General features: G+C 36.0%; 1 protein-coding gene across 5 annotated transcripts in view; it reads left to right on the top strand.

Annotated features, from left to right (window-relative positions):
* The window catches only part of ZBBX (zinc finger B-box domain containing), a 110036-nt gene that overhangs the window by 15581 nt on the left and 80626 nt on the right, over window positions 1–13829 (top strand). For all 5 annotated transcript variants that reach the window (XM_082458397.1, XM_082458398.1, XM_082458396.1 and 2 more), the window contains 3 exons: window positions 4625–4673; window positions 5547–5656; window positions 11323–11418. In XM_082458397.1, coding sequence (XP_082314523.1) covers window positions 4625–4673; window positions 5547–5656; window positions 11323–11418 — 255 coding nt within the window. The remainder of the gene's footprint in view (window positions 1–4624; window positions 4674–5546; window positions 5657–11322; window positions 11419–13829) is intronic.

The raw sequence follows: 13829 nt of genomic DNA, 5'->3' as shown, positions 1-13829 counted from the left end.
AGAAGCATAGAGACTATTTATAAGTCTATTAAAAGGTCAGATGAGAAGAGTCTGAATGAGAACGTAGCAGAAGAAATATAAAGGAAACATGGACCCAAAACACAGTGAGAAAGGAAAAGAAGTAGTCAAATATATAACTGATATTCCAGGGTGAATTGCCTAGGAGATAGAATAAATAAAGGAGCTGGAAAAAAAAATTCTGGTGTTTAGATTTAGAGGTAGATAGTTGGCTTCCTCTTTCTCTCCCTCCCTTCTACCCTCCCTCTCTTACTTTCTTTTCCCAGCTTTATTGTATAATTGGCAAGTAAAATTGTAAGTTATTTAAAGTGTACAACACGATGATTTGATATACATATACATTGTAAGTAAATTCCCTCTATCGAGTTAATTAACACATCCATATTTACCTTGTTTTTTTAAATAAAAACATTGAAGTTCTACTCTCTTAGCAAATTTCAAAGATGTTAGAGTTTTGTTTGCATTCTCATGTGTTAGTTGAAGCTGAGAGAGTAAATGTGCTCCCTAAGAATTTATAAAAAGGATAAGAAAGGTGTAAAGGATAAAGGGCAGGTATGAAGGATGAAGCCCAGAGAATATGGAGGCAAAGAGAACTTGAATATTTATTCACTATCTGCTTTATACCAGTCAACAGTGCTTTTCCTGTTTTATCTCATTAAGTGCTTGTATCACTCTTAAGAGGCAGTTGTTATTTTTTCCAGTTCCACAAATGAAGTAATTTAACATCAAAAAAGTTAAATAACTTGCTCACGTCAAGGGTCAGGGCCAAGATTTGGAATGCAGGCTTTCAGGCTAGTTCTAAGATAATTTGCCAGCTCTTCAGTAAAGGGAGCCTGAGAAGAGAAATAATGGGAGAAATAGAGTCAAAGTAATGTAATTTCATAGGAGATGAAAGTAAAGGAGGACATTTTTAGAAAAAAAATGGAGAAGTCAACCTTGATTGACGTATTTGTAATGAAAAAGTTAGGTTTAGTGTTAGACCAGTGTTTCTCAACAGGGGGCAGTTTTGTCCCCCAGGAGACATTTGGCAATGTCTGGACACATTTTTAGTTATCACCACTGAGAGGGATTTTTTTGGCTAATGGTGTGTAGTGGCTACAAGCCAGGGGTGCTGCTGAACATTCTACAATGCACTGGGCAGACCCCACAACAAAGAATTATTTGGCCTAAAATGTCAGTGGTACCAAGAACAAGAAACCCTTTGCTAGACTATATAGATTAAAATCCTGACTCATCTCATTAGCTTTGTGATTTTAGACAAATGATGTAACCTTTCTTGGGCTACTGTTACCATATTTGTAAACATGCATAACAGTACTTGCTGACTACTTCACAGAGTTTTGAGCAAGGTATGAGATAATATGTGTGAAACCAATTGTAATATTAACTGAAAATCACATTAAAATGTTTATTTACGGAGAATGAGAATTTTTAAAAACAATAAATTTGATGGTTGGATTGTTATCAGAGGTAAAAATATATTTCAAGTGGTTGAAAAAGAAAGGCAGGTGGCAATGAGTAAAGGCTAAAGTTTCAGTAAACGTGAGAACAGAGGATGATCTCTCAAGGCTTTAATAGGATCAAGGAGACTTTATATATATAATACAAAAATATATAAACAAATACTATATATATAAATACTGTATATATATATATATATATATATATATATATATATATATATATTTAGAATCAGGGGGAAGGTGTGAGCCAATTTGTAGCTGAGGGATAGATTCACTAGTGGAAGAAAGATTGAAGATTCAAATGAGAGAGGCGCCAGTTGCTGAGGGCTTTGAAGAGGTAGCTCCTTGAGGAGGGCCTGACCAAGGGAAGGAGGGCACATTTTCTCTGAGACAAGAAAAATGGAAGAGAAAACAGGTGGCAGTAAAGGTACATTTTTAGAGGTTGCTTTTGACAGGCGGTGAGGCAGGAAGCTGTGGAAAAATATTAATAGGAAGACCTTGGCATTCTTAGTAAATTTGAAGGCAAGATCATCTGTTCAGATTAAGGAAAGGAAGTGGGGTGAATCTGAGTCTTTTGGAATGGAGAAGATTTGGAGTAGCCAAATCATGTGAGAATCATGCTTGAGGTTTAGTAGCAAATGAATGAATGGATTGCTGAAGAGCCATGAGAGCCCACGGGGCTTATTCACCATGGATTTGTAGGGGACCCAGTTGCTATTATTTCATCACAATGGTTGGTAGATAATGGGAGGTCTAAGAGGAAGGAGGTGAGGAGATTGCGGTTTGCACTGAGAAACTCTGAGTTTGGGATTTTGAAAGTATGGCCATTCAGATTGCTGCTTAGGCCCAAGGTTTGGTCATAATGGTCAGGTGGCTGAGGAGGCACTTAGACGTTCATAGTAGTCAGCATGTCGGAGGGTTTTCAGCATCAGGATGTCAGGTGAACATGGACAGTAAAGTCTCCACGATCATCACCCAGAAATGTGCTGGAGAGAAATACTGAACAGACTGCTGAGGTTCAGGTGAAAGAGGATCCTGGGTATTGATAAAGGCAATAAGTGGATGGTGGGGACCTTCAGTAGAGGCAGCTTCACCTAATGGTGAGAGCAGAACAGTATTCTGGAAGCAGCACTGAGGGGCTAACAGGGAGAACATTTTTCTTCTCTCCTGGTGAGTGAAAGGGAGTAGAAATGGAGCTATTTCCTCTGGAGAGTTCTGTGGAGAAGGTTGTGTGTGAGGAAAGGTGGGTCCAGTTACTGTGAACTTTTGGAAGAGATATTTTAAGGAAATTTTTAAGGCATAAGATAGTTAAAGGACTCCTTAATAAAGGGCTTCATGGAAGGGCAGAGCAGCCTGGACGGAAGGACAAGTAGTGGAGAATGGCAAAGGTTGAGTAGCTAATTGGATTAAGAATGAGGATATTTGAAAAGGTGGCTTGTGGAAGGAGTGTGGGCCCAGCACGGTGGATTAGGACATTAGTGGCAGGATGGAGGCATTTGTGAATGCCAGGGAGGCCGATGAATACAACATAGTCTGACCCCAAGGGCCCAGATGATATGTCTGTGTGGTAGAGACGCTAAGCTGCCCTGACTCCTGATAGGACCCCTTCAGCATCTCCTGGTGGAGTCATAAGTGGGTTAATAAGGTATAGGCTTCAGTATATTGAATTTCTGGTGTTTTATATATACACACATATGCATATCCATATATATATATCTTTATGGTGTTTGCCTGTGTGTGTGTGTACCCCTGGGCCAGCGCTACTCCACCCTCATCTTTTTCCCCAACAGATAAAAATCAGACTTAGGAGGAAATTCTATTTGCCTAAAAATAGTAAGCTAGCAGTTTGTTCATTGAAATATTTGTATGCGGTTTGATTCATTTGAAGTAAATATGGCTATATTCATAGAGCAGAAAAATATTATTCACTGTAACAAGAACAAAGTATAACATGTCCCTAATAATGAATTCGTTTTGCTTTGGTATATCCATTCTGCCCAGGTAGCCTATAAACACATAGATCATGTTGCAATTCAGATGTATCATTAAGGTAATAGTATTGGATAATTTGGTTATAAAAAATAAGATTAAATTATCTGTAACTTGTACAACACTGCCAGTTTAAAAATAAAAGTGTGGTTCACATAAAAATTGATTATTTCAATTCTATTTTCTTGTCTGCTGTGTTTGGTACATAGCATCTGAGCAGCTCCTTAAAGAATGGGAACAAACAAATGCCCTTTTGAAGCAAAACCACGAGATTCACTGAAAATAATTAGGCCTAAATTTTCAAAGATGACTGCAGTTGGTACAGCCATAGACATAGAGGCAACCATTGTTCTCATATTCTCATGTACAAATTGGGCAATTGAGCATGCAAATTGAAAATTGAAAATGAGGCATGAATTGACAGTGTGTGTGTAAGTGTGCGCCATGCTCCGTGAATGTCTGTGTACTTCAGATGTTGGTTTTAATAAGACCAAGGCAAGTATGTGCAATTGGCGAATCTGTTTCGTTTCTTAAACTCTTAAGATCCAAGGATTTTAAGTGATTATTTATTTGAAATACCTATCCATGATTGTTACTTACTCAATTTTTTTGGCTACAACTTGGGAAAGTCAGGGATCACAAATAATATATTTGAAGGTTATGCCTATGACGCTTAAACATGTGGTCCTCTAATTTGGGCAATTAAGATAATGATATTAGCTTCTACAGTTATGTGAGCAGAATAGCTTAGTCAGAATTCAGCTTAGATTCAGTCTACACAAATATTAGGCTTTGTGTGTTTCAGAAAGATCAGAGATAGAAAAGGCTTACTGAGCCTTTACAATATTTGAATGCTAGTGCTTTCCTAAAATCATTTCATGGTGATATGTAATTTTTGTTTAAAGATAATTTGTGACATGTTTTTTTTAAAAACTGGTTTATATATATTTCCAAAATATATTTTTCTTTTATGAATTTTCTCTTGATTTAATTAAAATTCCTATATATGCATTAAAGATCTCCGATTATATTATTCTTTCAAAATGTTTGTTTTGTTCAAGATGCACCAAAATGTTATGGCTTTATAATATTTTTATTAGTAACTTAATTTGAGTTTGTATACCTGACATGCAATATCTGTTTTATTAATACAGCTTTCTGCTGGAAAAGTGAAATTAAAATTACTGAAGGAGCAGCTTCAAGGTAAACAGTTTACCATTATATTATTAGATGCTGAAGGTATAATTTCTTTTTTTTTCACATTTGAATTACATAGAAAATTTAAGTGCTAGAACTGTTCATGCAGCATAAAGATTCTAAACCCAAAAATGGTGACTCTTTTTCTTTGATACTGAAAATATATTTTATCTGTATTTTGGGGAGGGGTGCTTATTTTATGTCACAAATCAACTTAGGATATGATCATAATAATAGTATTTTTGAAAAGTGAGAACTTTCATAGCATTGTTCCTTAAACTCTAGGAAGAAAATTTTAGCAGTATAAAATTATAGATTGAAATTTTACTCTGGGAAATTAAAAGAATATTGAAAACTGCTTTATATTTTAATACAGTATTTGAAAATAGCAAAAACCAAAAATAAAATTTGAATTTACAGTAATTCTAAAAGAAATAAGATTTTTAAAATAGAGGATAAACATTTAATTTGGATAGTTAAGATAATTTGATAGAACAAATTATAAAAATATGTATAACATTTATTATAGAAGTTGTTCTCTGTGGGCTTTAGTTTGATCCAGAGATGGGACAGAATGCTATGGGAATTCTATCCAAAGCATAGTTTTTAACATTCTGTAATTTTACATGTCCAGTTCAACTGAGTTTACAGCACAATGGATATGGGTGGATATGTGTGGCCCTGTGGTCACAGTGGGTGGGAGGGGGACTGTGGGCTCCCTAGTCTACTGGGAAGATTAGACTTGGCTACATGCCATTCTTATTGGGCAACTAACATTTATATACTGTTTGAGAACTTAGAAATGTGCATAATTTCCTTTATCAATCAGAAAACTGAACATCGTATTTTAATGTGATTGGTCTTTTTTTTCCCTTTCAGAGCCAGTGAAACAACCATCTAATTATAAAATGGCAAATTCTTCTGAACATGAAAAACCCAAGATAAAAGGGAAGGTTTGTGGGCAGTGTGAGAACAAAGCCGCTCTGCTAGTACGTACACGGGAATAAGATCAGACTTTCACATGGGCTCATACACCTGTCCCGACTTAACCTGCTTGGTAGCCATGTCTTTTCCTTCATGACCGTTACTAAGGGTGAAGTGTGCAGGCTGCCAGGAAAGGCCAATGCTACACGATGCCCTGAATCTCATCCTCTCATTCTTGTTTAAAGACACCACCTAACTTTTGTCCTCTCTCCCTTGGATCGTGCCTATCAGCACAAGAACATTCTGCAGTATTTCCCGAACCAAAACTGGAACAGAAATTCTTCTTTGATCCCCACATCTCTCCCTGTACCCCTTTTAGTAACATTTCTAAAGAGTTGTCTACACTTGCTGTCATCACATTATCTCCTCCCGTTCTCTCTCTCTCTCTCTCTTTTTTTTTTATTGAGGTATAATTTACCTACTGCGAAATGGACAAATCTTAAATGTATACACCCCCATCAAGATAATAGAATACCCCAGAAGGTTCCCTTGTGCCTTTTCCAATTAATTCCCACTACAAAGCCAACTACTATTCTGATTTTTATCAGCATACATGTAGTGGTGCTAAACCTACTGAAATTTATATAAATGGAATCGTATGGTATGTATTTTTCTGTGTAAGGCTGTGTTGTTTTTCTGTATTCTTGACCCCTTAACGTTGGAGTGCCACAGGGCTTAGTCCTCAGGCCTCTTTTCTAGTCTGTTTATACTTGTTCTTTAGGTAATTTCATCTACTCTCTTGGCTTTAAAGCCCATCTTTATTTTGATGGTTCCCAAATTTACCTCTTTAAGTCATATCTCTCCCCTGAACTTTCAACTCAGACTGCCTAATCAACACTTCTACTTGGATGTCTAACCAAAATCGCTAATTTAATGTGTTCAAAATTCAACTATTAATATTTCCCCATCAAATTTTCTCCCCCCAAGGTCTCCTCATATCAATAAAGGTCAACTCAAACATTGCCTGTCCTGACAGCTCTTTATAAAATAGCAACAGCTGAGATGACTATAGTTTTGTGAAGCTGCCTCCTTCATCTACATAACATTTATCACCCTTTAGTGTATGTTTATTTGTTTATTTTCCACTCACCTACAATGTAAATTTCATGAGAGTAGGGATTTACTTTTGTTCCCTGCTGTGTGCTCACCACCTTGAATTATGCCTGCAATTTAATAGGTACTCAACAAATGTTTGTTGAATGAGTCATTTCTTTAAAGCGTTTCTGTTATTGAAAACACTGTTATCATTGAAGCTAACTGAAAGGAAGATATCCAGTATATTTTGCAATTAAAATATTATACATACTAGGAAGCAGTTTTCCCCCAAATAATTTAATGATTATAACTAATGTTTGTGGATCACTATAACTAAGATTTATTAAGTTTCAGAGAATTTAGTTATAATCACTTCTGGTTTAAGATTGTATTACTAGCCTTATTTCATGGCAGTTTTAACTGAGCTCAGAGAGTTAGAGTGCTTTAAGTCTAATAAAGCACTAATAATATTAACTGTAAAACCCTGGCTCTTGGTATAATGCTCTTACTTTTACATCATACATCATACTATTTTTCTCCTTACTTGATATGATGGTGGAATTTTAACAGGTTATACCTATCCAGAAAAGTTTAGAAAATATAAACAAATGCTAATATTCCTGAAGTTTGAAGTATGAAAGCTAAAAGCGTCTTATGGCAGAATTGAATTGTTGGAGTCCACTGTTGATCTGAAAAAGTATTTGCATAGGAGCTATGAGTCAATATTTCTTATTAATCCTCTTCTATGTTGAGCACTTTTTAAAGGCCATGGAATTCAAACAATATGGCATATGTAGATAAGATCTGACTTGGAAATAAAGACTCTGTTTTTCCAGAGAGAAGGAAAAGGGAGCAAATGACATTCCCGGACAGTATAAATGGCATGTGCCTTGGCTGGAAAGCAGATGAGAGTGACGAAGCGTGCAGTGATTACAAAACTGATTTGCCTGAAAACTGTTGTAAATAGAAGTCAGGGTTTAGGCCCTAACCATTCTTAAAGAATTTACTAAGATTTTAAGAAAAGATGTTCTTTGATTTGAATTGAAAATAACATCCCATGATACTTGTTAAAAGCACAAAAAGTTATTTAAAAATTCAAGCTCGGTAGATGTAATTAACTCTATAGTCTTGAGCTCTGAGGTTACCTGGTGTTCTTAGCTTCCATCATTCTAGATGGTCGTGCTGACTGGATAATCAGAGTCAACCTTTCTATATCCTATGACAGGACCTTAATCAGGGAAAATTGTACAGGGATGGGAGGTGGGGAGTAAGAGTTTACATTTTGGGGGTTTGAATCTCAACTTTACCTGTTGTTAGCTATGTGAACTTCAGCAAATGACGTAATTCTTTTGTTTCTGTCTTCTCATTTGTAAAATGGGATAAGACAGGTAACAGTAGTATAACGACCTCAAAGTTATTGAGGATAATGGTTAATGCATGTGAAGTATTTAGCATTGTGCCTAGCACATTGAGAAGAGATAGTAAATTGTATGCCTTTTGTTGTTGGCACATTTTATGTGTTGCATTCATATATGTTGGTGGTAAAAATAAAACCCCAAATTTGCAGATTTCTTATTTTTAAAAGAAATTCCAGTGGCTTTAGGCTGTTTCTACATAACAAAAGTGAAATGGAGAGTTAAAAATTACATATTAATTTGGCAAATGTGGATAATTTAATTAAACTCAAATGGATTCTGAAGGCTTAGCATAAGTGATCTAGCCTTGAACAAATTAAAAAGATATTTGCTAAAACAGCACTTTAGTATTCCATCATCAAAGAAGTATCTGTGGTGGAATGGCGTCCTTATCTACATTTTTAGTATGTTCCTGCCAGTTATACAAACTACCTAAAAAGATTTTCCAGTTGGCGGTCATTTTAACCCAATTTAAATCCAAATATGCTTGTATAACAAAATATATAAGCTTACTCTGTGACTCCAGCTTTGATCTTCCAGTATAACATCCGTTTGGCTACTTTCATTGAAAGTCTATTGTTAGCAAGTATTTGGCTTAGAATTATATGCTGAAACTGACTCTCAGTCCTCTATATTACATTGTAAAAATGGTGCCGAACATTTATGAGAAATTCGTTAAAATATTAGCTGACATGTTGTAGAATACATTTTGAAGTCTACGTTAATACAATAATACTTCCATATGTGTATGTGAAATTATAGCTTTTAATTTTGCACTTAAAAATTATGGATTTAGATAATGTTTGTATCATCATTTCTCTAAGAGACTATGGCTCTTGAAACAGGAGTTGAAAGGCTAGGATTAGTTCCCATACTAGGGATAGTATTTATTTTTCTTCCACTAAAATTATAAATCCAGTTCTGTGTAGCTATAATCACATTTGAAAAATACATTTGGATTTTGATAAATACCAGACCATGCAATCATTTGACATTTTGGATTTATTTTATTGCAGATTTTATGAAGGTTTTCTAATAAATGATTAATACTGAAATTAATGGTCAATGATTATTAGTAATGTGGGTCATGGGTAAGAGCTTAAGCTTTGAACCAGACTCTGGGGTTGAAATCCTGGCTCCGTTAGCTGTATGACTGGACAAATTCTCAATCATTATGTTCCTTTGTTGCCTCATCTTCACAATGGAGGTACCATGGTCATGCTAACCTCATGGGGTTATTGTGAGGACTAAATGAGATGGAATATACGAAGCCCTTAGAACAATGAGTAAGTGCTCCCTGAATGTTGTGGATATTGTTATTTGACCCTTCCTTTTTAGTTTCATTTTAGTTATATACAACTTCCTACTCTTTTAACCTATTTTTGGAGTATTGTCTTAATCATTTCATATTTAATAAACATGGCTACATTATTGTAGGTAACTGCATCATCATGTGGGAACTTGCAATACAATTTTTAAAAATTAATGGACTCTTATTGAGTTTTATTTAATTTTTTTAATTGAAGTATAGTTGAGTTACAATGTTGTGTTAATTTCAGGTATACAGCAAAGTGATATATATATATGTATATATATTCTTTTTTTAAAAAATTAATTAATTTATTTTTGGCTGTGTTGGGTCTTCGTTTCTGTGCAAGGGCTTTCTCTAGTTGCAGCAAGCGGGCTCCTCATTGCGGTGGCTTCTCTTTGTTGCAGAGCATGGGCTCTAGGTGCGTGGGCTTCAGTAGTTGCAGCATGCGGGCTCTAGAGTGCAGGCTCAGTAGTTGTGGCTCATGGGCCTAGTTGCTCCGTGGCATGTGGGATCTTCCCAGACCAGGGCTCGAACCCGTGTCCCCTGCATTGGCAGGCACATTCTCAACCACTGCGCCACCAGGGAAGCCCTGTATATATATTCTTTTTCAGATTCTTTTCCCTTATAGGTTATTAAAAATATTGAGAATAGTTCTCTGTGCTATACAGTAGGTCCTTGTTGGTTACCTATTTTATATATAGTAGTGTGTATCTGTCAATCCCAAACTCCTAATTTATACCCCCCTAAGTTTAGTCTCCTTTTCTTCATCCAATACACTCTAGTGCCTTCTTACTCCCTGTGTGGTCTGCACCCAGCAGCTGCATGGGCATCACCTGGGAGCTTGTTAGAACGCAGGATCTTGGGTCCCATTCCAGACTTCCCAAACCAGCGTGTGCACTGCAAGGAAATCCCAGGAGATGTGTATGCATGGTACAGTTTGAGAAGTGTCACTGAATTGCACATCAGGTCACCAGTGACCTGTACAAGGCAGAAGAACCTGGTCTGTCTCTCCCCAGTCTGCCCCAGCTGCTTTATGCTTATTATACCCCGAGAGAGGGGAGAGGAAGGAGGGGGAGAAGGGTGGTGGGCACCCTAAATGGAGAGGAAATGAAAGAGAGCTAAAGGGAGTGTGAGCTCCTTGGCACAGGCTTTCTGACACACTATCTCCAGGCCTCATGCTTTCTTATTTGTACTACTGGATGTTCTCAACCTAGGCCAAACTCAAGAAAATGGGGGCTACTAGCCATTTGCACTATTTTTTATCATACTGTAAAGGGTGTTAGAGTGGCTGTTCGTCTGCGCAGTAGTAATTACTCTTGCAGTAAAAATTCCATTTCCTTTTCTCACTTTCACCCTTGCTTGGCACCATCATAGGTAGAGGTATATCACATTTTCCAACTTATCCGCAAATTTAAAGAATGACATTTTAGCACCATGTTCAAAGAAGACTGTGGGGATTTTTGGAGACAAATAGTATACACATCCTTTGAAACTAATTGTGTCATGTAAATCCATACAGAAAGGTAAAAGAACTCATAATGAAATAGTTTTGACCCAGAGATATTGCTGTTAATTTTTACCAGGTTAAGAAGTTTGATCTGAGGTTGCCGTTTTTTTAGTGATTTATTCAGAAATTGTACGTACATACATGCACCTAACACATATATCTAAAACCTACTTACAGCTATTATATTTATTTTGCTATGAGAGTAATTAAAGTTTACAAGTTAATTTTTCTCAGAGTTACATCTTAACTGGAACAAATGTCCTGTTTCCTTGGGCTTCTCAATTCTGCTGACATCTAGGTGTGTAACTGGAGAAGTAAAGATGAGAGCAATGAATTTTTTATGCACATATTTTCTCAAAGTCATATTTTATAAGATTGTATGATTTTTCAATATCTTTTAAGGTATGCCTTGAATGTGGAGAAGATTATTGTTCAGGATGCTTTGCTAAAATTCATCAAAAGGGGGCACTGAAACTCCATAGAACAACTCTTTTGCAGGTATGACTTTAAAACGCTTTACTTGTAGTGTATTTATAAAATGTTTCAACACAAAGACATATAAAACATGTTTAATTATCTAGAATTTAGGATGATTTGTATTAATTTGTAATATTCTATTATCTACAATCTTTACATATAACTTAAAATTATTTTACTGAATGCTAATCTGGATTTTATTTTGCTGTTTAAACTGTGCTTTAATATCTCCTGAAACACTTAGCTTGATTAGAGTTTTTATATTATACATTCTATCTGTGAACTTGACATTTAAAAATTAGACAATATTTTTATCTATTGTGGTTTCAAATGAACACATGATTTAAGTATTATTTCTATCTAGTTTATAAATAGAAATCTCTTGTTTTCTTCTCATGTTTATTTAAAAAAAATTTGTCTTTTATTTGTCCTCCCCCACTATTTTTTAAATAAGCTTATCTCTCAGGTTTCTACTTTTCCTCTTACATATCACAAACTTTTATTTATCCTCATATAGTTGTTGTCTTTTGAAATGCCTAAACTCAAACCCTGTCAGATGGCTTTAAGAATCTAATACTTAATAAATATGGTTAAATATTGATATAACATTATACCAGTTACGTTTGATGATGCATTGTTTTGTCATAGATTTCATTCGTTGTGCAGGGTCAGTGCTAGGCAGTGACCCCACACAGATGAATAACCCTAGGATCCTCCTCTTAAGGACCCGGAAATAAAAGTGAGAATCGAGTACCTTGTATAATGGATTGAAGGATTAAATATTATCTTGTAAATTTTAATATTGATATTATCTGTATTTAGAAAGATCACTGGTAGACTTCAATCTTTACATGTTGCTTCAACATATATAAATATTGGTAGCTCTCACAGATGCTGATGACCCAAGTCATGATAACCACAAAGCATAAAACTGACCTTACTTTTATCAGTATTTACCGAAGCCTGTTAACTTTTTTTTTTTTTAAACAACAGCTCCTGTTTATTTATTTATTTATTTTTATTTATTTATTTAATTTCTGGCTGTGTTGGGTCTTCGTTTCTGTGCGAGGGCTTTCTCTAGTTGCGTCAAGCGGGGGCCATTCTTCATCGCGGTGCGCGGGCCTCTCACTATTGCGGCCTCTCTTGTTGCGGAGCACAGGCTCCAGACGCGCAGGCTCAGTAGTTGTGGCTCACGGGCCCAGTTGCTCCGCGGCATGTGGGACCTTCCCAGACCAGGGCTCGAACCCGTGTCCCCTGCATTGGCAGGCAGACTCTCAACCACTGCGCCACCAGGGAAGCCCAAGTCTGTTAACTTTTGAGTGGCTAGTCAGTGTTTAGAGCCTTCTGGCAGAAGTGATGGAGGGAAAACAAAAAGAAATCCACCAACTACTCCCCTGCCTCAGGAAGTATCCTAAGACCGGACAGTCATAGGAAATGAAAATTAATGTATACAAAAGTGAGTGTAATTGCTAATATGCAAATAATATAGAATTTAACTAAAGGCACGCCACTGTAAGGGTAAAGAGTGTAATTATCCCACTGTGAATTCTTGTTAGAATTTTCCATTCAATGATTTATTCAGCACATTTTCTGAATTACTGCTCAGTGAATTTAGGCACTGTGCTAGCTGGTGTGGAGGGTACAAAGAAGAACCAGACATGGCTCCTTCCCTCAACTTCAGTATTTGACCTTCAAGATTTATCTAGGTCTGATTCTCTTTTCTCTCTCCCTTCCTTCCCCTCTCTCTTCCAGACCTCTGTCCCTTTCTGCTTCTCTCAGTCCTCCCCCCCACCCACATTCAATTTCAAAACACAGTCAAACTTTGCCATGATATGGTTTATTGTAATCCAGAGGCAGATATGACACGGGTCAAACCATGCTTACTAAAAGTAATGTGACATAGCATATGTATAGTAAACCTTGAGTGTTTTTCTATTCCATGTTAATGTCATTAAAATGGATATATTCGATATCTTAACATAGAAGAACATGATTTTTATAAATTATATTCTTATAAAATTCTAAATGTGGAATTGATGCTGAAGTGAGAGAATTAATATTTACTGAGTATAAGCTTCATCTCATCCCAGCATCACATTTTCTAGTTTTGGTTGCAGGGGAGGAAAGGTTGGTAAGCCAGAAATAGTAGAATGGTATTTAAGTTCCTAGTGAATTTCTAATTGTAGAAGATGCATTCATCTCTAGAAATTAACATAAATGAATTTCATAATATGTATACAAATCAAAGAGCATAGCAAGTAATAATGAATCCTTGAGAGTTTTTTTCAAATACGGGGATTCTCTTATGTATATATTTTAAAGTTAAATAATGATAAATAACTATATATCTTCTATATTTATGTTATTCCTCTGGATTGCCCTCTAGTCTGTGGAGACCAAAGTTGCTACTTGGTGCTATCTTGAGGATTTTC

Source organism: Balaenoptera physalus (assembly GCF_965194825.1).
Source record: "Balaenoptera physalus genome assembly, chromosome: 4".
NCBI classification, from domain to species: Eukaryota; Metazoa; Chordata; class Mammalia; order Artiodactyla; family Balaenopteridae; genus Balaenoptera; species Balaenoptera physalus.
The sequence above is the reverse complement of the archived record's forward strand: the minus strand, read 5'-3'. Positions and strand labels throughout refer to the sequence as shown.